The sequence below is a fragment of the Poecilia reticulata genome, chromosome 6 (genome assembly GCF_904066995.2).
Source record: "Poecilia reticulata chromosome 6, P_reticulata-male-v2, whole genome shotgun sequence".
Classification (NCBI taxonomy): domain Eukaryota; kingdom Metazoa; phylum Chordata; class Actinopteri; order Cyprinodontiformes; family Poeciliidae; genus Poecilia; species Poecilia reticulata.
Window position 1 is genome coordinate 2,174,411 of NC_088835.1, and position 23,977 is coordinate 2,198,387.

General features: G+C 42.0%; 1 protein-coding gene across 4 annotated transcripts in view; it reads left to right on the top strand.

The window, feature by feature from the left end:
* ankrd27 (ankyrin repeat domain 27 (VPS9 domain)) overlaps positions 1–23,476 on the top strand; it is a 44,201-nt gene extending 20,725 nt beyond the window's left edge. For 3 of the 4 annotated variants that reach the window (XM_081607630.1, XM_081607633.1, XM_081607634.1), the window contains 16 exons: positions 10,820–10,941; positions 11,501–11,583; positions 11,660–11,775; positions 11,872–11,964; positions 13,185–13,382; positions 13,507–13,554; positions 17,262–17,378; positions 17,557–17,601; positions 17,687–17,800; positions 17,881–18,075; positions 18,555–18,674; positions 18,760–18,933; positions 19,658–19,751; positions 19,844–19,913; positions 20,015–20,078; positions 20,985–23,476. In XM_081607630.1, the coding sequence (XP_081463756.1) occupies positions 10,820–10,941; positions 11,501–11,583; positions 11,660–11,775; positions 11,872–11,964; positions 13,185–13,382; positions 13,507–13,554; positions 17,262–17,378; positions 17,557–17,601; positions 17,687–17,800; positions 17,881–18,075; positions 18,555–18,674; positions 18,760–18,933; positions 19,658–19,751; positions 19,844–19,913; positions 20,015–20,078; positions 20,985–21,155 (1,824 nt within the window). In that variant the 3' untranslated portion in view covers positions 21,156–23,476. The remainder of the gene's footprint in view (positions 1–10,819; positions 10,942–11,500; positions 11,584–11,659; positions 11,776–11,871; positions 11,965–13,184; positions 13,383–13,506; positions 13,555–17,261; positions 17,379–17,556; positions 17,602–17,686; positions 17,801–17,880; positions 18,076–18,554; positions 18,675–18,759; positions 18,934–19,657; positions 19,752–19,843; positions 19,914–20,014; positions 20,079–20,984) is intronic. The other variant, XM_081607631.1, reaches the window with a different exon arrangement.
* The last annotated feature ends 501 nt before the right edge of the window (positions 23,477–23,977 follow it).

Genomic DNA, 23,977 nt, shown 5'->3' on the forward strand with positions numbered 1-23,977 from the left:
CTGCTCCTACGAGCCGTTCACAGAGCGTTCTGCCAATCTTTGGATACAGCTTTTCTTTTATTATCAAACTTCAAAGAGGGAGGAAAGGCAAGATAAGACAGCAGAGTAAACAGCTGAGGTCGTAAAACATTTTACCTAAACACAGCAAAGGTCGTAAAACAATTTAACATCTGTCCCATGATCTGAGCCTGGTTCAAATCTCGGTCAAACTGTTTCACATGAAGATAACAGGCAGCTGTGACTTCCAGGTCAGTTCACACATACAGTTTAAAGAAGAAAACACTTTAAACTGGCGAACATTAGACTGAAATATGAACTAAAGTAACAACAAAATGATAATACCAAAAAATCCCTATCAGCGCCCCCTTCACTTCCGGAGGGCAATGATCCCATTTCCAAATAAGGTAAGAGGCTGACAGTGGTCCGTCCCCATAGACATAATATAAGATGTTTTAAACTCTCAGATGACCATGCATTGCCAGTGGTGCAGAGTTAATCCTGCCACCAGGACCCTGGTATGATGCCATCATAACACCACAAATTGACCTTATTGCACATGTTTCAGATGTGCTCAACAGGGCCGTGCAGAGACCACTAAAGGGGCAGGTGCTCAAAAAAAAAAAGGGCACATCCAACCTTATTTTAGGACCGAATATTAACAAAGCCTCTCAGCTTTCAAAGTTTAATAAACAATTTATCATTGTTTAATAAACAATGATAAATTACAAAATTGTGAGATATACAATCAAAGCTAAGGAGAATCTCTACATAGAGCATACAACTATGCATATGTAAGATATTTTATTAGTTATTTCTTTCTGCAGGTCTATTTTGTTATAGGAAAGTATTGCAATATTCAAACCCGCAATTTAGCAAGATATGTAAATCAGAGCTGGACCACCAGACATATTTTGTCTTTACATAATTACACTATTAAAAATATAACAAGGGCACAATGCAACCTTTTAGTGTACTGAAATCTATAAAAGAGCTGCCTGTTTGCTGCACTTGCAGTGGAGATGAAGATGGTCCATTCAGGAAAGCAGAGCTGCATCAAACTTTAACGTGGAACTGCAGAAAAAAGCAAAAAAAAAGCAAAAATGTAATTGTTAATACATGTCACCATGAGAAAAACCTACTGAGTTTTGCTTAAACTTTTTTAAACATTTAAATCACACATTTGTCTCATGAAGTGAATTTTTTTTTGCAAAACAAACTTATTTGTGCATGTCAGAAATCTTTTCTTAATATTCTAAGGTTTTGTTTGTGACTCAAAGTTTTGCTTGTGATTCTCACATGAGTCGTGGGCAGGGCCCAAAATCGCAATAAAAGATTTATAATGTGTGCAAATAAAAGTTTATGTTTGGCAAATAACTTTTTATGTTCACAAGACAAAAATTAGTTATTTAATTAAAAAGTTGTTTAAACAAAACCATTTGTTTAAAAAAAAATCATTACAATTCCAAAGGTTTTGATTACAATTTTATTTTACTTAACTGAGGTTAGTCCCCCCCCCCCATTGGATAATTGGGAAAAAAATAATTACTTCATACTCTGCTAACCAGACCCTATACTTACTTAAAGTCTGGGTTGAGTTTTTTCTCCTTCATTAATTACACACTTTATATCTATCGTGGTAATTCAGGGTGAGTTATTTTTAATTCTAAATTAATATCCTTGTTGGACTTTTATTTAAGTGTTATTTTCCTTCAAGATACATTTACCTACCGCCAGAATAAATGAAACGTACATTATGCAGCAAAGGAAATTAGAAGATCGGACATATATCCATTATGGAGATGATCGGTTTTGGACGGGCGATGTGCCCTTGTTGCATAATAAATACTAAAGAATGACTGATATTAAAGATACAGGGGTGAAGCTTTTTAGTTATCTAGCTTTGCTAGCAAAGTCGTTAGCTAGCAGCTAGCTAATAGCATAACAACAACAGACCCTAAACTTTCCGTCTGTATGAAAAAATACTGAATCGATAGATAAGAACAGTTTCTCCTCACCTGGCTGTCTCCTTCCGCTCAGTGGTTCTTCAGAGAAAGGCAGACGCAGAGGCCTGTCAGTGTCTGTTGTATTTCATTACCTCTCTGCTTAAACCGCGACTCCGAGCTGAAGCAGAAACGATACTTCAACGTTTTCTGTCATCTGACAAGTAGCAAGTTTACTCCAATTTATTCACCAAAACCTGTTCTGTAATCTGGAACGTTCGCTACGTTGAGCTCCAGTTAGCCGCCTTATCTCACTGCGCAAGAGGCAACTGCGTCATGCGTCACGGGCAAAAGGTCAAAGGTAACAAGGTGACCGGCTTATTATGTTGTACAAAAAATAAAATAAATAAATAAATAAATAATTATTATTATTATTATTTTAGTACACGTTATGTGTCACAAGAGGGCTTAGAAAATAATACAAAAAAAATTTATAATAAAAAAAAATTGACCAAAAGGGCACTTGGGGGCAAGGAGCAAAAAGGGCAGGTGCTCAAGCACCCCCCTCTGCACGTGGCTGGTGCTCAAAGCAGTTGAACTCTCACAATTTATCTAGTTAATGGTGTCCGTCCCCGCCCCTTTCTGTTTGTTGCAGGGAAGTCCTTAGTTCAGGGACTTAAGTTGGCGCCGTTGTTACGTCAATCCGCGTTTGACCATCAGATACGGTTCCCCCTGCGTTTTCTTGCCGCTCCGCCCCGCCCACGCGGCAAAATATGCGCGTGCTCGTGATGAGCACTGAGAAAGCATGCGCATAGGGAACTACGGACACCGCGAAAGCTCAAACATGTTTCGGCAAAGTTGTCACTTTCTTCACGTTTTTGCGGGAAACAAATAGTAATAATACTAATAATAATAATAATAAAAAATAATAGTAATGATAAATACATACATATATGTCACATATATTATAATTATTATAAATGTATATATGTTTAATTTATATATATATATATATATATATATATATATATATATATATATATATGCCGTTCCCCCACTGTAAAACAAGGGCAACGGTATCTGATGGGTGATTTTAACATAGGGGGAACAGTATCTGATGGGTGAAATATGGCCATATTTGCCCATCAGATACCGTTCCCCTTGTTTAACAGTGGGGGAACCCTATCTCCATCCATCCATCCATCCATTTTCTTCCGCTTATCCGGGGTCGGGTCGCGGGGGCAGCAGCTTCAGAAGGGAGGCCCAGACTTCCCTCTCCCCAGCCACTTCTTCCAGCTCCTCCGGGGGAATCCCAAGGCGTTCCCAGGCCAGCCGAGAGACGTAATCCCTCCAGCGTGTCCTGGGTCTTCCCCGAGGCCTCCTCCCGGTGGGACGTGCCCGGAACACCTCACCAGGGAGGCGTCCAGGAGGCATCCTTACCAGATGCCCGAGCCACCTCAACTGGCTCCTCTCGACGTGGAGGAGCAGCGGCTCTACTCTGAGTCCCTCCCGGATAACCGAGCTTCTCACCCTATCTCTAAGGGAGAGCCCAGCCACCCTGCGGAGGAAACCCATTTCGGCCGCTTGTACCCGTGATCTCGTTCTTTCGGTCATGACCCAAAGCTCATGACCATAGATGAGGGTGGGAACGTAGATCGACCGGTAAATCGAGAGCTTCGCTTTTTGGCTCAGCTCTCTCTTCACCACGACGGACCGGTACAGCGCCCGCTTCACGGCAGACGCTGCCCCAATCCGCCTGTCGATCTCCCGCTCCCTTCTTCCCTCATTCGTGAACAAGATCCCCAGATACTTAAACTCCTCCACTTGAGGCAGGACGACCCCCCTGACCCGGAGAAGGCACTCTACCCTTTTCCGGCTCAAGACCATGGCCTCGGATTTGGAGGCACTGAGCCTCATCCCGGCCGCTTCACACTCGGCTGCAAACCGCTCCAGTGAGAGCCGCAGATCACGTTCCGATGAAGCCAACAGGACCACATCATCCGCAAAAAGCAGAGATGCGATCCTAAGGCCACCAAAACGGATCCCCTCAACACCTCGGCTGCGCCTAGAAATTCTGTCCATAAAAGTAATGAACAGAATCGGTGACAAAGGGCAGCCTTGGCGGAGTCCAACTCTCACCGGAAACGAGCCCGACTTACTGCCGGCAATGCGGACCAGACTCTGACACCGGTCATACAGGGACCTGACAGCCCGTATCAAAGGGCCCGGTACCCCATACTCCCGGAGTACCCCCACAGGGCCCCCGAGGGACACGGTCGAACGCCTTCTCCAAGTCCACAAAACACATGTAGACTGGTTGGGCGAACTCCCATGCACCCTCCAGGACCCCGCTGAGGGTGTAGAGCTGGTCCAGTGTTCCACGACCAGGACGAAAACCACACTGCTCTTCCTGAATCCGAGGTTCGACTATCCGACGGACCCTCCTCTCCAGGACCCCTGAATAGACCTTACCAGGGAGGCTTAAGAGTGTGATCCCCCTGTAATTGGAGCACACCCTCCGGTCCCCCTTTTTAAACAGGGGGACCACCACCCCAGTCTGCCAGTCCAGGGGAACTGCCCCCGATGTCCATGCGATATTGCAGAGTCGCGTTAGCCAACACAACCCCGCAACATCCAGAGCCTTAAGGAACTCCGGGCGGATCTCATCCACCCCCGGGGCCCTGCCACCGAGGAGCTTTTTGACCACCTCGGCGACATCGTCCCCAGAGATTGGAGAGCCCAACCCAGAGTCACCAGGCTCAGCTTCCTCAACAGAAGGCATGTTGGTGGGATTGAGGAGGTCTTCGAAGTATTCCGCCCACCGGCCCACAACGTCCCGAGTTGAGGTCAGCAGCGCACCATCCCCACTATAAACAGTGTTGGTGCTGCACCGCTTCCCCCTCCTGAGACGCCGGATGGTGGACCAGAATCGCCTCGAAGCCGTACGGAAGTCTGTCTCCATGGCCTCTCCAAACTCCTCCCACGCCCGAGTTTTTGCCTCAGCGACAACCCGAGCCGCATGCCGTTTCGCCTGCCGGTACCTATCAGCTGCTTCTGGAGTCCCACAGGCCAAAAAGGCCCGGTAGGACTCCTTCTTCAGCTTGACAGCATCCCTCACCGAAGGTGTCCACCAACGGGTTCGAGGGTTGCCGCCGCGACAGGCACCAACAACCTTGCGGCCGCAGCTCCGATAGGCCGCCTCGGCAATGGAGGTACGGAACATGGTCCACTCAGACTCAATGTCCCCCACCTCCCCCGGAACGTGTTCGAAGTTCTGCCGGAGATGAGAGTTGAAGCTCCGTCTCACAGGGGACTCCGCCAGACGTTCCCAGCAGACCCTCACTACACGTTTGGGCCTGCCAGGTCTGACCGGCTTCCTCCCCCACCACCGGAGCCAACTCACCACCAGGTAGTGGTCAGTGGACAGCTCCGCACCTCTCTTCACCCGAGTGTCCAAGACATACGGCCGCAAATCCGATGAGACGATGACAAAGTCAATCATCGAACTGCGGCCTAGGGCGTCCTGGTGCCAAGTGCACATATGGACGCCCTTATGCCTGAACATGGTGTTCGTGATGGACAATCCGTGACGAGCACAGAAGTCCAACAACAGAACACCGCTTGGGTTCAGATCGGGGGGGCCGTTCCTCCCAACCACGCCTCTCCAGGTCTCACTGTCATTGCCCACGTGAGCGTTGAAGTCTCCCAGTAGAACAAGGGAGTCCCCAGGAGGGGCACTCTCCAGTACCCCCTCTAAGGACTCCAAGAAGGGTGGGTAATCTGAACTGCCGTTCGGCCCGTAAGCACAAACAACAGTCAGAACCCGTCCCCCCACCCGTAGGCGGAGGGAGGCTACCCTCTCGTTCACCGGGGTGAACCCCAACGTACAGGCGCCCAAATGGGGGCAACAAGTATGCCCACTCCAGCCCGGCGCCTCTCACCGTGGGCAACTCCAGAGTGGAAGTACGTCCAGCCCCTCTCAAGGAGACTGGTTCCAGAACCAGAGCCATGCGTCGAGGTGAGGCCGACTATTTCTAGCCGGAACCTCTCAGCCTCGCACACTAGCTCCGGCTCCTTCCCCACCAGAGAGGTGACGTTCCACGTCCCAAGAGCCAGCTTCTGCAGCCGAGGATCAGACCGCCAGGGTCCCCTCCCTTGGCTGCCGCCCATAGCACAATGCACCCGAGATTTTATGTACTTTTTATGTATTTTATGTTTTATTTTATGTACTTTATGTATTTTATGTACAAAGCAATTTTATGTACTTATGTACAACCCTATCTGATGACCATATTTCGCGCATCAGATACCGTTCCCCTTGTTTTACAGTGGGGGAACCCTATCTGATGGCCATATTTCGCCCATCCGATGCTGTTCCCCCACTGTAAAACAAGGGGAACGGTATCTGATGGGTGATTTTAACATAGGGAGAACGGTATCTGATGGGTGAAATATGGCCATCAGATACCGTTCCCCTTGTTTTACAGTGGGGGGACGGTAGAACGGTATCTGATGGGTGAAATATGGCCATCAGATACCGTTCCCCCACTGTAAAACAAGGGGAACGGTATCTGATGGGTAGTATCAAATATTAAAATACATTGCCCTGTTTTTATTTCATAAATATATGTATATAAAACAAAACATGTATATACATTTATAATAATTATATATGTGACATATATGTATTTATCATCACTATTATTTATTATTATTACTATTGTTGTTATTATTATTATTAGTTTCCCGCTAAGACGTGAAGAAAGTGACAACTTTGCCGAAACATTGTTTGAGCTTTCACGGTGTCCGTAGTTCGCGTGCTTTCTCAGTGCTCAGCAAGAGCACGCGCATATTTTGCCGCGTGGGCCAGGCGGAGCGGCAAGAAGACGCCGGGGGAACCGTATCTGATGGGGAAACGCGGATTGACGTAACTCCGTAAAATCCAAGCAATAACGTTAACTTTTACTTATCAAAATTGCTTCTCAAATTGATCTGAAAGATCCACATTCCCATAAAAAACTAGATATTAAATACTTAGAGCTGAAATAAATGTAATTAGTAAAGATCAGTCCACAAGAATCGGATCGTTCCTGAATGTGCCAGCGTTGTCCCATATTTGCAACACCTCAGTCAACACCTCCACACAATAATTCAGTGCATGAGTGACAACTTTCCTTCATCGCAGATGCAACATGTGTGTCTCAGTCAGTACAGCTAGCTTTGCTAGCATCACGTCCACAAACCTTACCTTTCTTTAAGCTATCCTTCCAAGTGACGCTAAAAGTTGGACGAAGTCCCCACCATCTGTGAAAGCGAAGCGCTGCTGATTTCACATGTAGCTATATCAATTTATGCAGTGCTATTATATTACTGATTAGACTCGCTCAGAGGAAACCACTGCGCATGTCTGGAGCTTCGCGTGCGAGTAAAGGTGGAGGCGATGGGTGACAACAGACACTAAGTCACTGTTATTGCTCGGATTTTACGGCGCCACCTTAAGTCCCTGAATTTCACATTTTAACGGAAAAAAAGAGCAACGCGACTTGGATGTAACGAGTAACGCGACAGTTTTGTAGAAATGTAGTGAAGTAGAAAGTACAGATACTTACTGTAAAATGTAGTGGAGTAAAAGTAGAAAGTATCCATTATTAAATCTACTTAAGTAAAGTAGAGATACACGAAAATTGTACTTAAGTACAGTAACGAAGTACTTCCCACCACTGGACAGTTGTAACAAATGTTTTATTTTATTTTTTTCCCCTTTCTTCTTGCTGTGAATTTCTGCTTCCCCTTTGATCTTGAAGGAGAGCCTGTAAAGACGGAACAGCGTCAGAGATAGAAAAAAAAGGACAACCGCCGTCTTCTTCCCCAAACTCGGTCTCTTTATTACAAATTATTGAAATTATGAAATTAACACTTCCTAGAATAATCATATTCCTGTGTCCCTCTGCTGCTACCAAAAAAAACCACACAGCCTTCACCTGAGTAAAAAAAAAGTATCAACTCCCACCAATCAATCCACAGCGCAGAGCTGTACATTAAACAAAACATTTCTCATATAAGAGGATTAATTATGTTAAATAATGCAAGATGGAGATGTTATAATGAACAAAACATTAAGCTCTAATGTGTTTTGAATAACTACTGACCGACTGAATAACTACAGTTTAATTGATTACATAGAAAGGGAGAAAAAGTAACGTTTATAATAATAATTCACTTTTAACAGATTAAACAACACAATGTATGTCAGGGTACCAATGTTTGTTCGGGGAATGGAACGGAGCTTAAAGATACATGTAGCGATCTTCAGAACGGCCGTTAGTTGACCGTTGTAGCCAAAATGTAGCTAACAAATCCTTTTTTTTATCTTTATTTTTTTTTCAATGTTTCAGCACATCATCATAATTACAAATTATATCCACATATACATTATTACTCCACATTTTTACAGGGGGGCAGCCCTAACCAGTTTCTCATTACTAACCTGTAAAGACGAACAGCGTCAGAGATGGGGGGGAAAAAAAAGGACAACCGCCGTCGTCTTCCCCAAACTCGGTCTGAAGAGCAGGGGGCGGGGCTCCTCACTTCCGGTCTCCTGGTGAGACGTTGCCCGAACCTTGGTTACTTTTTTTTCTATTTAACAGGGTAATTTGGTCTGGAGTGATAATTAAATTTTCCCACTTTATGGTGTATCACATTTCCATCCCTGAAATTATGATGCATAGAATCACATATCAGTCTAAACTATGTTACAGAGTAAACACAATAAAACATGCTTCATCTGTGGCATTGTTCATTAAAATGGCACATTTCTAATGTATTAAAATGAAATAAGATCGGTTCACTTAATGATATTAGCGATTAGGTATTATTCAGCAAGTACTTTTACTTTTAATACATAATTTAATGTAACTTTTAATACATATTTTTAAAAGCCAGTACTTTTTTTTTACTTTTACTTAAGTACAAATGTTAATGTGGTAGTTTTACTTTTACTTAAGTACATTTTTTTGAGTACTTTCTCCACCACTGCTGACGATGCACAAGCGCAATCGATCTGAATTGCAATGTCAAGTTATTGGGCTACTTGGAGGCTAACAAAGGTCAAGCCTAACAAGTTTACTGCAAATAGGATAATGCATGTATGATTTAGAGCAGTCTTTCTTCCAACAGAAAGAAAAACTGCTCTAAATGTTCTAAGTGCTCCTTCCAATAGGTGACTTCCTGTTGGAAGGGGGCCGGGCAAAATTGAAGTCACCAATTGATAATTTAAATGTGATGAGCTCTGGTCTATGATGATTCAAATGAAGTTTGATGCAGCTGGGAGCATATATGGGGAATTATTCCATCTTGATATTTCATGAAGAATGGCCAGATTTGATGGTTGGCCACGCTCACATGCTTTGACAGCCCTGGGTGGACAAGGATAGATCTCAGTGAGTTTGGTGTAGCTGGGTTTAAACGTGGAATGTAGACCAAAATGTATGGCGGCGGCGTGACCTCTGTCTTCACCACGCCGCCACGGCAACGCCCTCCACTGAAAACTCTTGGCGCTTCAAAGCAAGTGAGACCAACTTATTAGTCATCTGACACAAGATCATCTTGATTAGGTCAAGGGGGGGGGTCTACCTACGTACTGAGTTTCAGATCTTTATAACCTACGGTTTCCCCCAACTCACGTTAGGGGGTGCTGTAGAGCAGTTTGGCCACGCCCACTTGCAGTTCCACCGGAATCCCAAAATTTTGGTTGAGGGACAATTTTGGGTAAAGTTTGGTGAGTTTTTGAATATGTTAAAAGGCCCAAGCAGCCGGGGGAAAAATAAATAAATAAAATAATCAAAAAATCTTGTGATTACAATAGGCCTTAGCCAGCGCTTCGCTGCTCGGGCCTAATTATTGATGCTATAAGTTCTAAATAAAAGTTTTATCAATTTGATTTCAATAGTTTTAAATAAGTAGGACGTGATTTGACACATTCAGATTGAAACTTGTGACACACTGACTATGTACACAACAGGACAACAGGAAGGGAATTTTACTTCTGTCTTGATTTGAAAACAGAAATGACTCCAACAGTCATTATAACAATGTCCATGATGCTCCTGGCTCGTTTTCTGAGATCACTGATCTGTGACCTTTGATATCTATAGTTAAGCCCATAGTTTTTCCTACTACCTCGGTCAGGTTTATGTTCTCAATGTGTCTTTTGATTTTAAGCTCATGTTTCTTTTTCTGAATGGAGGTATGACATTGTGGCTCAGCACAGTCCCAACGGGAAGATGGGAGAATCTGGACGAACTAAAGAAGTTTTCAACTTGGAGATCCATTTTCAAAGCCCTGGTTGAAACGAGCAAAACGCTTTTGAAAGGCATTTTTAAAAGGCTTGAGTACTGTAATGTCGATGAAGATGGTCTCCTAATTATTAAGAAAGATAAAGACCCTTTTTGAAATATCATTTTTAAATAAAATATATATATGTGATTTTACCAAACTGGCCCTGTTTTTGACTTTTTTTTTTTTGTTTTCTTAGATGCACCTGCCTCCTTTTTTTTTTTTTTTTTTTTTTTTTTTAATGAAAGTAATTTAATATTCAAATCTGCCAGTGGTATGAGCTTTAACTGTGTGATGTTTTATCTACGTAACAAAATTTTAGACGTGGTTGCATTATAAAGGGATTCTTCCAAAGAAGTGATGAAGTGTAAGAATTTAATCTGAATATTTGTTTCATTGTGGTGTAGTTGGTATTCCCTCAGTTATTCCTCCAGAGCCGTTCTCTTTATAAAAGTATCTCTTCCAATATTCTTATTCTGGACATGTCCTGCTGTCCATTGAACCAGCAGCTCAGTTCCATCCTCTTTTCTGTCTGTGTTTTTTAGCACATAGCTAATGGAAATGAAGCTGAAGTGGAACGTCTGCTGAGTGAAGGTGAAGCTGATGAAGATGTCAGGAAGTGTCATCCTCTTTGTTCCTGTGACCTCTGTGATGGCCATCTGTCAGGGTCAGTGTGTGTCATACAGTATTCACATTCCTAGATTATAAAAGTAGGCATCCCACATCGTTTACCACATCTGTGACGACAAGACTAGATTTAGTTTTGTCGATTTCTGCAACACACCAATCAGGAATAATAATGTGATATGTCTGTGCAGTTATAGATGTATGACTGAGTGGAGATTTGGTTAATCAAGGAGGTCAAGTGAACACCTCAAATCATTCCTGAACCATTGGTACTTTTAAACAACCACCAGGAATACTGTCTGTTAGTATACATGATGTGTGACATTCATGCAGATGGTACAGCCAAAGGTTTACCAATAAAACTTTGCCTAAAGCAGTGGTTCACAAACTTTTTCTCCTGGGCCCCCCCAGTGGTTTCCAAACACAAACATTTTCTGGGTCCCCCCTATGGATTACAGTAGGGAGAGTTAGACTCAGGTTGAACGATGTCTTCCATCCACTCAATCCCCCCCACCCCCCTCCTCTGTGAAGTGAGAGCCTCAGACAGGGCAGGCAGTGCAGCTATTTAAACTTACCTACATGGTAACGTTTTGTTTCAGCCGCTTGAATGATCTCTCCATCATCACACCGTTCTCCAGAGATGACAGAGGATACACTCCACTGCACGCCGCTGCGATCTGCGGTGAGCTGCTGCTGAAACACAGACAGTTCAAGCACTGAACAAGAAGATCAACCATTTAATGTTTTTGATATTGCAGGTCAGGCCCAGTTGATCGACTTGCTGGTGCATAAAGGAGCTCCAGTTAACCCCACAGACTACCACGCCCTCACACCGCTGCACCTGGCCTGCCAGCGAGGATACCAGGGTGTCTCAGTGAGTGTAAACACACAGGAATATGCACGAATGCACTGCTTTGATCTGTTGAGGTTAAGACTCACCCCTCTGGTCTGCTGTCCATCTCTCTTCCAGCTGCTGCTTCTGCACTACAAGGCCAACACGGAGGCCCAAGACAACAACGGAAACACACCGCTGCACCTGGCCTGCATGTATGGACATGAGGACGTATGTCAACCGCTGACTTTTTACCCTGTTAACAAATCTAAGTATTAATTTTTTAAATCACAGCACACACAGAGCAAAAAGAAAATACCTGACACAAATGTTCTCAAATTGTGTACAAGGAGTTTTGGTAACATTATATTCTTTCAAGGACAGTTTCATCACCTGTTCAGCAGCAGGCTGTATCAAGTTGGGAAAAAAACCCACTATTTTGTATAAACTTTAAAGAAACATGACATTCAGTTCATGGATTGTTGTGTGTCTGTTAGTATTAATGATGAGTTAATGTAATTACATTAACTCATCATAATACCACATGTAATTACAAATAACATAATTCTGATGTTTGCAATATCTGAGAAGTCCTGGGAAAATTTTGTGTAAGACTTAGCAACACATTTGATCATGTCCCAGTGATGTAGATGAGCATAAAAATCAAGTCTGATTTTTTTTTTTTTTTTTTTTTTTTTTGCTTTTAGGGAGACTGGTTTAAGTTGAGCCACCACTTGTTTCTAGGAAACAGTAAAAAACATTGATCATGTCACCAAGTAATACATATATACCCCAATGTATGTGCTACTGGCTCAACATCCCCAAACACTTAGTGCATGTATTTTAGCTGAAGGCTACATGTTCTGCATTTGGACATCATGTCTCATGTATAGAAGCACAAAACAAGTAAGGCAGTCATTACTGAAGTTTTTGACAGAGTCACCAGTGAAGTGTATTTGAGCAGCAGCAAAGGATGCAGAAATAGACAGAATGACACTGGAGAGGTACAAAAAAGAAAATGTACTTTTGTAAAAGACGGGCCCTGGTGGAGCAGCAGAGGCTAAAAGACTTTTCTCTGATGCCATAGAGTCTCAAACTTCCAAACATATTAAGAAACAAACTATGACTCTTGAACAAAGATTCAGCTCTTGTGTTCTTTCCACATGTTGATGTTTGCTTTCCAGGGCCACTAAACAAAACATTCTGTGCGACCAGATGCCCTTGATGCAGCGATCCTATGAAAAATGGTTCATCTTACTTCAGTTCCCAGTGTAACACTAACATTTTTAAGAGCATCATCTTCTCTCTTTGGAAGTGCACTAAATGCAACACAAGATTAAAGGTCATGGAGGCTTCCCTCCAGTAAAAACCAGAATGTAGATTTTTTTTTTTTCTGCTGAAAACCTGCTGAGCGTTTTGAGAGCCACGGTTCTTTCTGTGCCTGGCGTCAGTGTGTGAAGGCCTTGGTGTACTACGATGTCCAAACATGCCGCCTGGACCTCCAGAACGATAAAGGTGACACTGTGCTGCATATAGCAGCTCGATGGGGATATGAGGGAATCATCCAGGTGTTGCTGGAGAACGGAGCGAGCACACACATCCTCAACAAAAATAGAGAGACCCCACTACAGTGTGCACTCAACTCTAAGGTGAGCAATAGACTCAAAGTACTTCACTGCAGGAGAACATGTTACATAAGCTTCAGAATGAAGGTCTCACTTCAATGATTTTGAACAAATGCTGTTTAGTCCATATCATTTTATTTCCCTGCAGATCATCATGCTGTTGAAGTTGACACAGAACAACCACAGCAGAAATGATGTGAGTCTCCACTACTTCTATGTCTTCCTGTTCTAAGTTTTTCAATAAACTACATCGAAATGTTACAGCAGCTGGAGGTACTGAGAAGATCCAGAGAAACAGAGAAGTTTATACTTTGCTTGTTCAACTGATACCGGTCAGATTTTTAGTATGAAAAAACTGATTGATAGCAGTAATGAATGACGGAGTGTTTAATTACAGTCCTAGTATTAAGAAACAGAAATCTTCAAGAAATCCACATTTCTCAGCTTCATAATTGTTATAGTGAATAATATTCTCCATTTTGTTCTTAAGCTGTAAAACAGATAAAGCATTGCTTTTACAGAAAACTGAACATAGAAAAACAAATTCAGCTGATCCAAAACCTTTCGGTGTAAATCCATCCATTTTCTTACAACCTTGTCCCTTGGCGGGGTCGGGAGGGGTGCTGGTGCCTATCTCCAACTAATGTTCCGGAAGAGAGGCGGGGTACAGCCTGAACAGGTTGCCAGTCTGTTGCAGGGCAACACAGAAACAGACAGGACAAACAACCATGCACACACACACTCACACCTAAAGAGAATTTAGAGAGACCAATAGACCCTTTTCACATGACGTCACACAACTTCCTTTATGGCTCGAAACGGTGTATCTTTAGTTCCGGTGTGTGTAGTTAACGCTGTTTCTGGACTCTAAAGCTGCTGCCACAAATATGATTTGAAGATATATCACTATTTTCAAACAATTTTCCTTCATCAACATAATCTAAACTGGACAAAGTCCTCGCTGAATGATACCAGTTTGATTACGAAGGTACGTGTTTTGGTTTTTTCTAGCTGTTGGTTGATATGCTAGTATAGCAATAGTAATTTGTTAGCTGGCTAACATTACGTAGCCTTTCTGTTTTGGAAATAGAACGTATTGGGCTCTAATCTTAATCACATTTTTATAGTATAGACTGGGGTTGCCACCCGTCATGTAAAAATGCTTGATCGTATTAAACCCTCCTCACTAATGCTAGTTTCACCACCCGCTAAGTAGCGACATTACCTGCAGCCACAAGTCCAAAACTTAAGTTATGCCAAACACTCGCTATTCCATCACGTCCTGAGAAGTTAAACTCTTGCTACGATCGAGACATAAGGAGGAAGACGCTGTTTTAGATATAGATAGATATCTATCAGATTAACGTTTCATTGGAGAAATGTGATGATCTATCTATCTCTCTATCTCTCTCTCTCTCTATCTCTCAGCTGATTAACTTCTCATTTCTCCAATGAATATTTATCAAATGTTATGATTAGAAGGTAAAGTTTCTTATACTTTGTCTTCCTGTGGTTGTAGACTTGGCAGTAGAAAATTGATAACATAGGAATAACAACTTTATATCCCTTTTAACAGGTTACACTTGATTCTGCTGTGGTGCCTGTGGAAACAAAGTGCATGACGTTTGTGCTCAGATGGGAAAACCCTGTGGATCACATGGTGGGACTTCTGCTTCAAACTGTTCACTACAGTATATTATTGCCTCTGTCATCCACCAGTTCACTGCAGACTGGCACCGGCCAAGGAGCCTACATGGATGTCTTCTTAAGTTGTAAACCCTGAGTACATACAGTTGAAAAAAAATTTATATATCTTTTGTAAATACATTTTCCTCTATCAATGACTTAAATTAACTGTAGTAATTCTGTTTGTGTAATGTAGTAACCATGTACAGTGTTTAATATAATTATTAAATAGATGTTTTAAAGAAACAGCCACAAACCTTATGTCTTTGGTCCACAATGGCAGATTTAATTTTAGCATTTCCTCTTCTCCACTTACTTCGTTGCCAGATGTGTAAAATTTACAAAAAGAAGCTATTTAAATGTGAAAGTTGCACATATGTAGATTACTCAAGCTATTTAGAATAGTTTTATACAGAATTCTACACAACATCAATTCATTTATTAATAGATACATATAGATATTAATTACAGAATAGATAGGCAGAGATTTCATTTCTAACAGCTGCTAGCAGTAGTGAGTGTTCATCCAAGAAGTGTGACTTGCAGGAGCAGGGAGGCTGTATACTGGTTTATCTCCTTTTTAAATCAAGAGGCCCATGATAGTTTGACTAGGCAGCAGATGTCCCACAGCTGATTGACTGAACCTGCCATGGACAGAGGAACAAGACCATCTCGGATATGGTGGGTTGTTAGGTCGGCTACTGTTGAGAAAGATGGCCAACAAAACAAAAGGAGAAATTATGAATCACATCAGAATATGGAAATTATTTGGCAGATAGCGCTTAAATCAATATTGAAAATGCTTTTCTAAACAACAGTGTTGGAAGATGTTAGTGATTTTAGTGAAACTTTTAACAGCACTGAAAGGCAGCGGTGTACGTGTATGTTTTCTAACTGTGGCTAAAGCTGCTGCTAGCTGGTTTACTCTCCGATCGGAGGCTGTTTATTATATACACAGTCAGAATAGTGGATTGACAATAAGTAATGACGGTTATCTAACACTTAAATGCTGTTTTATTAAAGTTGATAAAGTGAATCTCTAAACGTTACAGCACTGACAGAGAGGTGTATATTTTTCTTAACTGGCTAAAGCTGCTGCTAGCTGGTTTACTCCAATTGGAGGCTGGTTTCTTTAAATACAGTTGGAGAATGATAAATTGACAATGACTGATGAAGGCTAACATGTAAATACCGTTTTATTACAGTTAATACAGAAAGTGAACCTTTTAACGTTACAACACTGACAGACAGCGGTGTATATATTTTCCCAACTGTGGCTAGCTGGTTTACTCTCTGATGTTTATCTAACACTTTAATGCTGTTATTATTCACCTTACCTTTTATTATATCCTTAAGATAATGAGTATCCGTGAATTTTTCAGTCAGGTTTCCCGAGGCAAAATCACACCAGAAGTAAAGATACACCGTTTCGAGTTATGGCGGTCATTGTCTGACGTCGCTGTGAAAAGGTTCTATTAACCTGACAGTCATGTTTTTGGACTGTGGGAGGAAGCTGGAGTACCCGGAGAGAACTCACGCATGCAGAGGGAGAACATGCAAACTCCGTGCAGAAACTCCCAGGACCTTCTTGCTGCAAGGCAACAGCTCTACTAACTGCCACTGTGCAGCCCTTCAGTATAAATCTTTTTATCCAAATCAGCTTCACACAAAGAAATCAAGTCTCAAGGAGTCTTGTTGTAATCATCAATTTACTCATTCTGAACCATAGGAACTTTTTATCTGAATGATATTGTCACCAAACACTGTTAATCTGTTAAAACGGGACACCAGCATCAGTTTAGTTTAAATGACTGCTCACTCTCACCTGCAGGGGACAGCATTTCTTGCACTTTCTCACACTGCTGCCTCAGCCTTACTTGATGTCAAGTTATATCGAGCCTGTCTGCTTGTTGTTCTTTTTTTCTAAACTTTTTGTCTATATGTAAATAATGGAGGGGCGTTAAGAGGAAAAAATGTCCTCATAGATATTCTTATAAGTTGCACCAAAAAAATCAGTGATTTTGATTACAGAGAAAAATTACAAAACCATCGGGATTGATTGGTTTGATAAACCTTTTTCTCACTCTTTGCAACAAGTTTGATCCAGTACCAAAGCAGAACCTTTATGTGCAAACTGGAGGCAGATTTGTTGACAGTCGGTGAGTTTTCATTCTAACATCTCTTTGGATGTTTTTTGGTTTCTTTTTCTGCCCTCAGTCTGCAGGTTGTTCCCCTCTGGCGTCAGACTGCAGCAGTCGCCGCTCCTCTGTCTCCAGCACATCTTCTATGAGCTCTGAAGCCAAACCTGAGGCTGAGCGTGTTCGACACCGAGAGGTGAACAAACACACACACACACACACACAGAGCAGAGTCTGCCAAACCATATCTGAACACCTGAAGCAGAACCTGGGATCCCAACAGTTTTATGGCTTGATGCTGCTGAGCAGAGAGACGCTGCAGTAGGAACCTGACCTCCAGCCCTGCTGTCTGCTGCTGTGTACTTGTTTTCCAGGTGGAGAAGTTGCTGCGAGCCGTTGCTGATGGCGATGTGGAGATGGTGAGTTGGTTAAATGAAGTGAGCTGATCTGAGCTCTTTTCGGTAAAGGGCGGTTTGTGAGCCATTGTGTGTGTCTGGGTTTCAGATGCGCTACCTGTTGGAGTGGACGGATGAAGAGGAGGATGAAGGAGAGCTGCAGTCTGAGTCACACCTCTGTCATCCACTCTGTCAGTGTCCAAACTGTGCCCCTGCTCAGAAGGTTTGACAGGGTTTGCCTGAATAAAACTTTCTTCAGTTAGAAGACAGTTTGTGTTTGATGGTGTCTCTGGTGCCCTGCAGCTGCCTCTGCAGCTGACTGGAGCGCTAGGTGTCAACAGCTGCAATGCAGACGGCTTCACGCCTCTCCATGTGGCCGCCCTGCATGGCCACTCATCCCTGGTGGCGCTGCTGATCCGCCACGGGGCGAACGTCAATGTCCGCACCATCCAGAGCGCCACCCCGCTTCACCTGGCCAGCCAAAACAACCATGTTCAGGTAGGAAGGGCCCAGTGCAGGGGACAATGCTTCAACAGGGGATGAGCCCCATAAACAGCAGATTAAGTGTAGAAGTCGGCTGAGAGACTAAGGTGTTTTCAGTTTACTAAGTTTAAAATAGAGCAATAAGGGGGAAAAAAAGCTTTTTTTCTGTATCATGATTCTCAGAAATATCATGATATAGTTTCAACTTGACATGCAGTTAACATCTGCACTTAATCTGTTTCCATACAACTAAAATAACAAATTAAACATTAATAACTAGTGAAATATGTTTTAAGAGATTGCTATGTACAACAACTTTACTCTCAATAAATAAAATCTAATATAAATAAGTAAAAATTACATTTCTATAGCTTGCAAAAGAGTATTGTTTTCATTCAATTCCTCACTGATTAGGACTTCCAAAGGAAATGCATACACACTATTTCATGATCCTTGAATTTGTGTTTGTGAACACAGTTTTCTGTTACCGTTAGGTTGTGAGGTTTCTGCTGGAGTGCAATGCCAAGCTGAACAAGAAGGATCACTATGGAAACACCCCTCTGATCCATGCGTGTCTCTGTGGGAACCTGGAAACGGTCAGCATTCTGCTGCAGGTACATGCTCAAACTAACACAGAGAGACTTTCTGGATAATAATTATTCACTAATCTTCTAATGGAAAAAATACATTTGTGTGCAGAGTAATGCTTTGGTGAACGTAGCAAATGTGCAGGGCAACACGGCTCTGCATGAGGCCGTGCGGGGGGGGCACCAGGCTGTGGTGGAGCTGCTGCTGAAGTCTGGGGCCTCGCCCAGCCTCAGAAACAAGAGGCAGAGGACGCCGCTAGACTGTGCTTATGAGTTTGGTGGCAAGGTTGTTCCTCACACACACAACACACAGATAAACATCAGCCCCCATGATTAAGTTTACAAATGTCTGTGTATGTGTCTTTCTCAACACTCAATGTTGTCTTACATAGTTAGACATAAATATGTAAGGTAACATGACAGACACAATATTGAAATACTCAGTAGAATGAAGTTTCAAAAAGATTGCAAAATCAAAGGAGGCTGCTTGAAACAGATGAGTTTTGAGTTTGGATTTCAAACGTGGCAAAGAGTCTGCATTACTGAGATCAGATCCAAAGGTTAAGTTTCGCTTCAAAAAGCAATCTGATGGGACGCTGGAAAAGACTGCTGTTCTGTTCAAGTTGTGTTGAAAGGAGTTAGCCTATCAGAGAAGCTATTCCACCCTAAAGTAGCATCTCAGTGCTAAACATGTAGCAGCAGCTCAGATGTACCCAACACTAACATCAGTGACCACAGTCACATTTATAAAGTAGATTCAGGAATGATCTAATAAATCAAAATTACATATATATATACATATAGATATATAGAGGTAGACATATAGATATAGAATTTAGAGAATCTGCAATTAACTTTATTGAGACTTTTAATCAAGTCCCACTACCAGTAGAAGTCCAAACCTTTGTGTGTGTTTGTGGCCCATAAATTGTTCACATTTCTCCAGAGTGTCATCAGTCTCCTGTTACGTGGCACATTACATTCTGCTTTCCCATTTCATCCTTCAACAGAACACTGAAACTTTAAGAGCTCTGCAGAAAGCGTCAGGACTTTCACCAGAGGCTGAACCAATCAAACTCCTCTCTGTGCCCAAAGGGGCTCTGGGTAACATTAACCTGCTAACCACTGCAACTGTTTAACTGTTCAGATATGTTAGCACCCTGTGTCAGCTCTGCCCTGATCATCTTATGTTGCAGCTCATTCATTGGTGCAGCGCCTGAAGCTGCAGGATAGCCGGAGACACAAACTGGCTCAGTCTGTCAGCAGGTGGATCCCAACACATCCTTCACATTCAGAGACAGTTTAATAGGATTAACAAGGATGCACATTATCATTAATATTTTTGTATGTTATTTTTTTTGCTCTAGAATGCAGCACATGAGAAAAGGTTCATCTGGTTCACCCCCCAGGAGTCCATCATTTCTTAACCAGGTACATCCTATCTCACTTCGTAATGAAGACTGACTGATCAGGAGTGATCAGGATCATGAAACACTGAAAAGCTGAATGACTTTCATAGGAATCTGAGGGTTGAAGAAAACGTTTACTTAGTCAATAGTTTTGACTAAATAAATATAGTTTTGAATTAATTCAGTTCATTAATTGGAGATTCTGTAATTAACTTTATTTATTTTTTTTAATCAAGCCCCATTACCAGTAGAAATACAAACTTTTGTGTTTGTATTAATGCAAGATGGCATAATTTACTGAGGGGGCACTATTATGTGAAATTTTTTTCTTCTAGCTTTTACATCATGTTATGTTATTGCCTCATCAAAAACAAACGTGTAGTGTTACTTTGATTCATTCATGCATGTTTGGGAATACTTTCATTTCTATGGCAACCACTCAGGCTAGCAGAGCTCTATCTTTTAAAGTTGGAGCCTGGTCTCCAGCTGCAGTCTCCAGCCAAGCTTCCTCCTCACAGAGCATCACTAGCCAGCTGCTAGTCAGCTCCTTCAGACTAGCAGCAGCAATTAGCAAACACCAGGTGGAACTGCACATCTGTTGAGCTGATTATACAATCTACTACTCAGTGCATTAAAGGGTCAATAGAGTAACGGTGTTTGTGATGATGTGCTGAAAGCCGACTGTCAGAAACAGCTGGGAGCTTCTTAAAGAGACAGAGACCCAATTCCAAGGCATTAAATTGTGAAATCAAATTTTTTTTTAAGTCATATTTGACATACAGTAAACCCTTGTTTATCACAGGAGTTGCGTTCCAAAAATAAACCACAATAGGCGAAAATCACAAAGTAGTCAGCTTTATTTTTTTACAATTATTATACAGCTCTATAGAACAAAACTAAAGACTGACAGGAATGTGTGTTTGTCTAGCAGGTGAACCCAGAGCGGAGGAGGCTGAGGCGTGGGGAGACCAGCTACTTAGGAAGCCTTGACTTCTCACCTTGTCTAAAGGAGCAGCCCCTGGTTCGTTGCCACACCCTGGACGGTGGGGCACTACCCCCAGAGCCAGCGCAGCCCCCAGCCCACTCTGAAACTGACTGACCACTTATTATAAGTCAGTGCTGTGACAGCAGCTGGTGGGGCAGTGCGACGGCACAATCATTACCCCGTGCTCACGGTGCACACAGCCTAGCTCACATGAAATAACCCTGGCCGGTCTCTGCAGGGTGACGCAAATCTGCATCACTGCAGGAGGAAAAGGGGATTTCTCACACAACTCTACCAGTTTAAAGCACAATGTGTTGGGTCACAGCATTGTGATCTGGTTTTATTTGCCCCAGCTTTTAGATTTAGGTCAGTTTCTTTGACTGATTGTTTCGTGGATGCACTTTTTACACATATGCAATATTTTACTAGATTTCAGAGGTGGATATACACTGTTACGCTGGTTCTGCCCAGAAAACTCCACCTTATTCCTTCTGTTTCCATTCTGATTCAGTCTGAATTTACTTCAACATAGAAAAGGTTCCCAATTTGAAAAAAGGAACATTTCATGTCAAATGGTGGAATCCATCCTACAACCCTCTCCCACTCAACTTTCTGCAGCTTGATGTAACGTTGTGTGTGGAAGTCTGTTGGAAAAACAATATCTCCAGTTTGTTTCCAGGATTTCTTTTACTAACTTACCTTTTATATCATGAAACATGAAATAATCCAGGATGAAATACTGATAGATCATTCTTACAACATGTTACTAAATTAAATCCAGCTGTCAATTAGTCTCAGCTATCCCCCTTCCTGTACTTTTCTCTGCTGAGTTTTTCATAGATTATGGATTTCAATTTTTTAGGAAAATGCTCAAAGTTTTGCATATAATTTATTCAATTGTATATTAACATCTGGGTGTTCCTGCTCATATCCCAGTTTTAGCCTCTTGACGCTTCTAAAATATAACAGATATTTCACTCCTGGTTAATATAAAATAATAAAATTTTCTAGAACTAGCCTGAGTCAGATGTGGGAAATTAACTTAAATTTTCAGTTATAAAGGCAAGTATAAAACATTCCCCCAATGGCACAAATTGACGAAACATCCAGCAGTAGGTGGAGCCATGTTGCACCAGGAAGCCTGTATGAAAGTACCAGAACTAAAAAAGTAAAGGGATGAGAGAAGAGATTAAACTTTCTTCAAATATCCTGATTATCATATCGTAGTTGGAGAACTAAAACTGTTGCATTGTTTGTTTGAATCAAGCTGCTACATCTGAACCCTGTGACCACGTCTGACCCGTAGAACCTCTAATGGGAAAAAGGGATTCAGCCCGTTTCTTCATGTTGGCTTCACACTGAATAGAGTTCAGTTTAAAACCGAACATCAAATTTTATTTCAAAACGGCGCTTAGTGTTTTGTCCTCAAGACCAGATGTAACTATGGCTACAAGATGTCAACTATTATTGTTCATAAGCATTAGTCGGTTTCATTCTGTTCCCTGCTCAGATGTACTGATGAGTCTTCATTGCAGTTTGCAACTTCTCCATTGACTTTCTGTGCTGACTCGGCTCGCTGTGAGGATATTAGTCACAGTGGTCAGAGGCAGAGTTTTCAGTCAGCTGATGACAAAAAATTATGTTGCTGCTCCTGCTCAGCAGCAACACATTCACACGGGAAAAGGAGGTACATCCTCTCTTTTCATTTAGAAATGTTGAAGTTTAAATTCCAAAACTGTTCAAAAACCATCCACACTAAACCACTACTGATTAATCAATTTTCAGCCAACTTATTAAAAGTTCACTTCAGAAACTAGATATGATCAAAATACATACGCCCCAGGAGTTTAAAGTGAGTTTACTTCATTTTCACTAGAACTCAATTATGAAGTGTTTCAAAAACGTGCCATCCTTGCATAACTTCTGATGTGTGTTTCAGAGACCCGAGGCACCCCAAAACACGACATAGTAAAATACATAAAGGGGTTCTCATGATAAATCAGAAAACATGTCAATATCTGCTGCTGGAAACTCTGGCTTTAATCTGGAGGTGGAGCTGATGTCTGATAGGATGCTGCTGCAGGCAGCTCTGTAGTGGAGGGATCTGTTTGCATGTTTATCCTCAGCTGTGTTCCACCATGATGACAGCCTCAGTACTGTATGTGTTCTCTCCTGTTTTACTGCCTGATGCTGAGCTCTGCACTCAGTCTCGCACAGGATGTCCATCATATTTGTTCCTGTGAGTTTTTCTCCAAACCTTTAGGAAATCCTATAGAGCCAGGCCTTTTTTCTGGTCTAGGCTCTGACAGCCTGCTGCTAGTGTTTTAATTATTCTAATGCACCATTTTCATTTCAGGATTGAAAGTTAAAACTGTTGAATGTGCCTTATAAAAACCCAAAATATTCAATAAAAGACTTTTTTTTTTTTAAATCAATTTCATTTGTCACCCTGATATTTTAATGTTTTTGAAGTAAAAAAAAAAAACCTGGTTTGTGTTAAAAGTGAGCCTGTTTGTGTCAGACTGGACAGTTGTTGCACGTCGCTATCTGCATATGTTTTTAGTAGCTTTAGAGAGAAAGCCAACCCTCCTTTAGTTCTATAGTTTCATGTATCTGGACAGAATAAAAACATTCTGGTCTTTTTCAAAACCTAAGAAAAGTTCAACCTAATTTCAGGTGTACAAACCATGAAACCAATTTTTTTCTTCTATTTTAGAAAGATGAAGCCAAATTGACAAGTTGTGTCTAGGGAAATTGGCTAAACACCGGCCCCAATAAACTTTTAAGTAGCTTCAGTTAAGGCTCCCCATGTTTGGATGAAATTGTCCACACTTCATCCAAACTTATTCAGCTTATTCAGGTTAGTCAACATTTATTTCTGCTCAGCTCTTTTGGATCCCAGCTAATGACCCGACTCGAGCCTCAGTCCAGTCTTT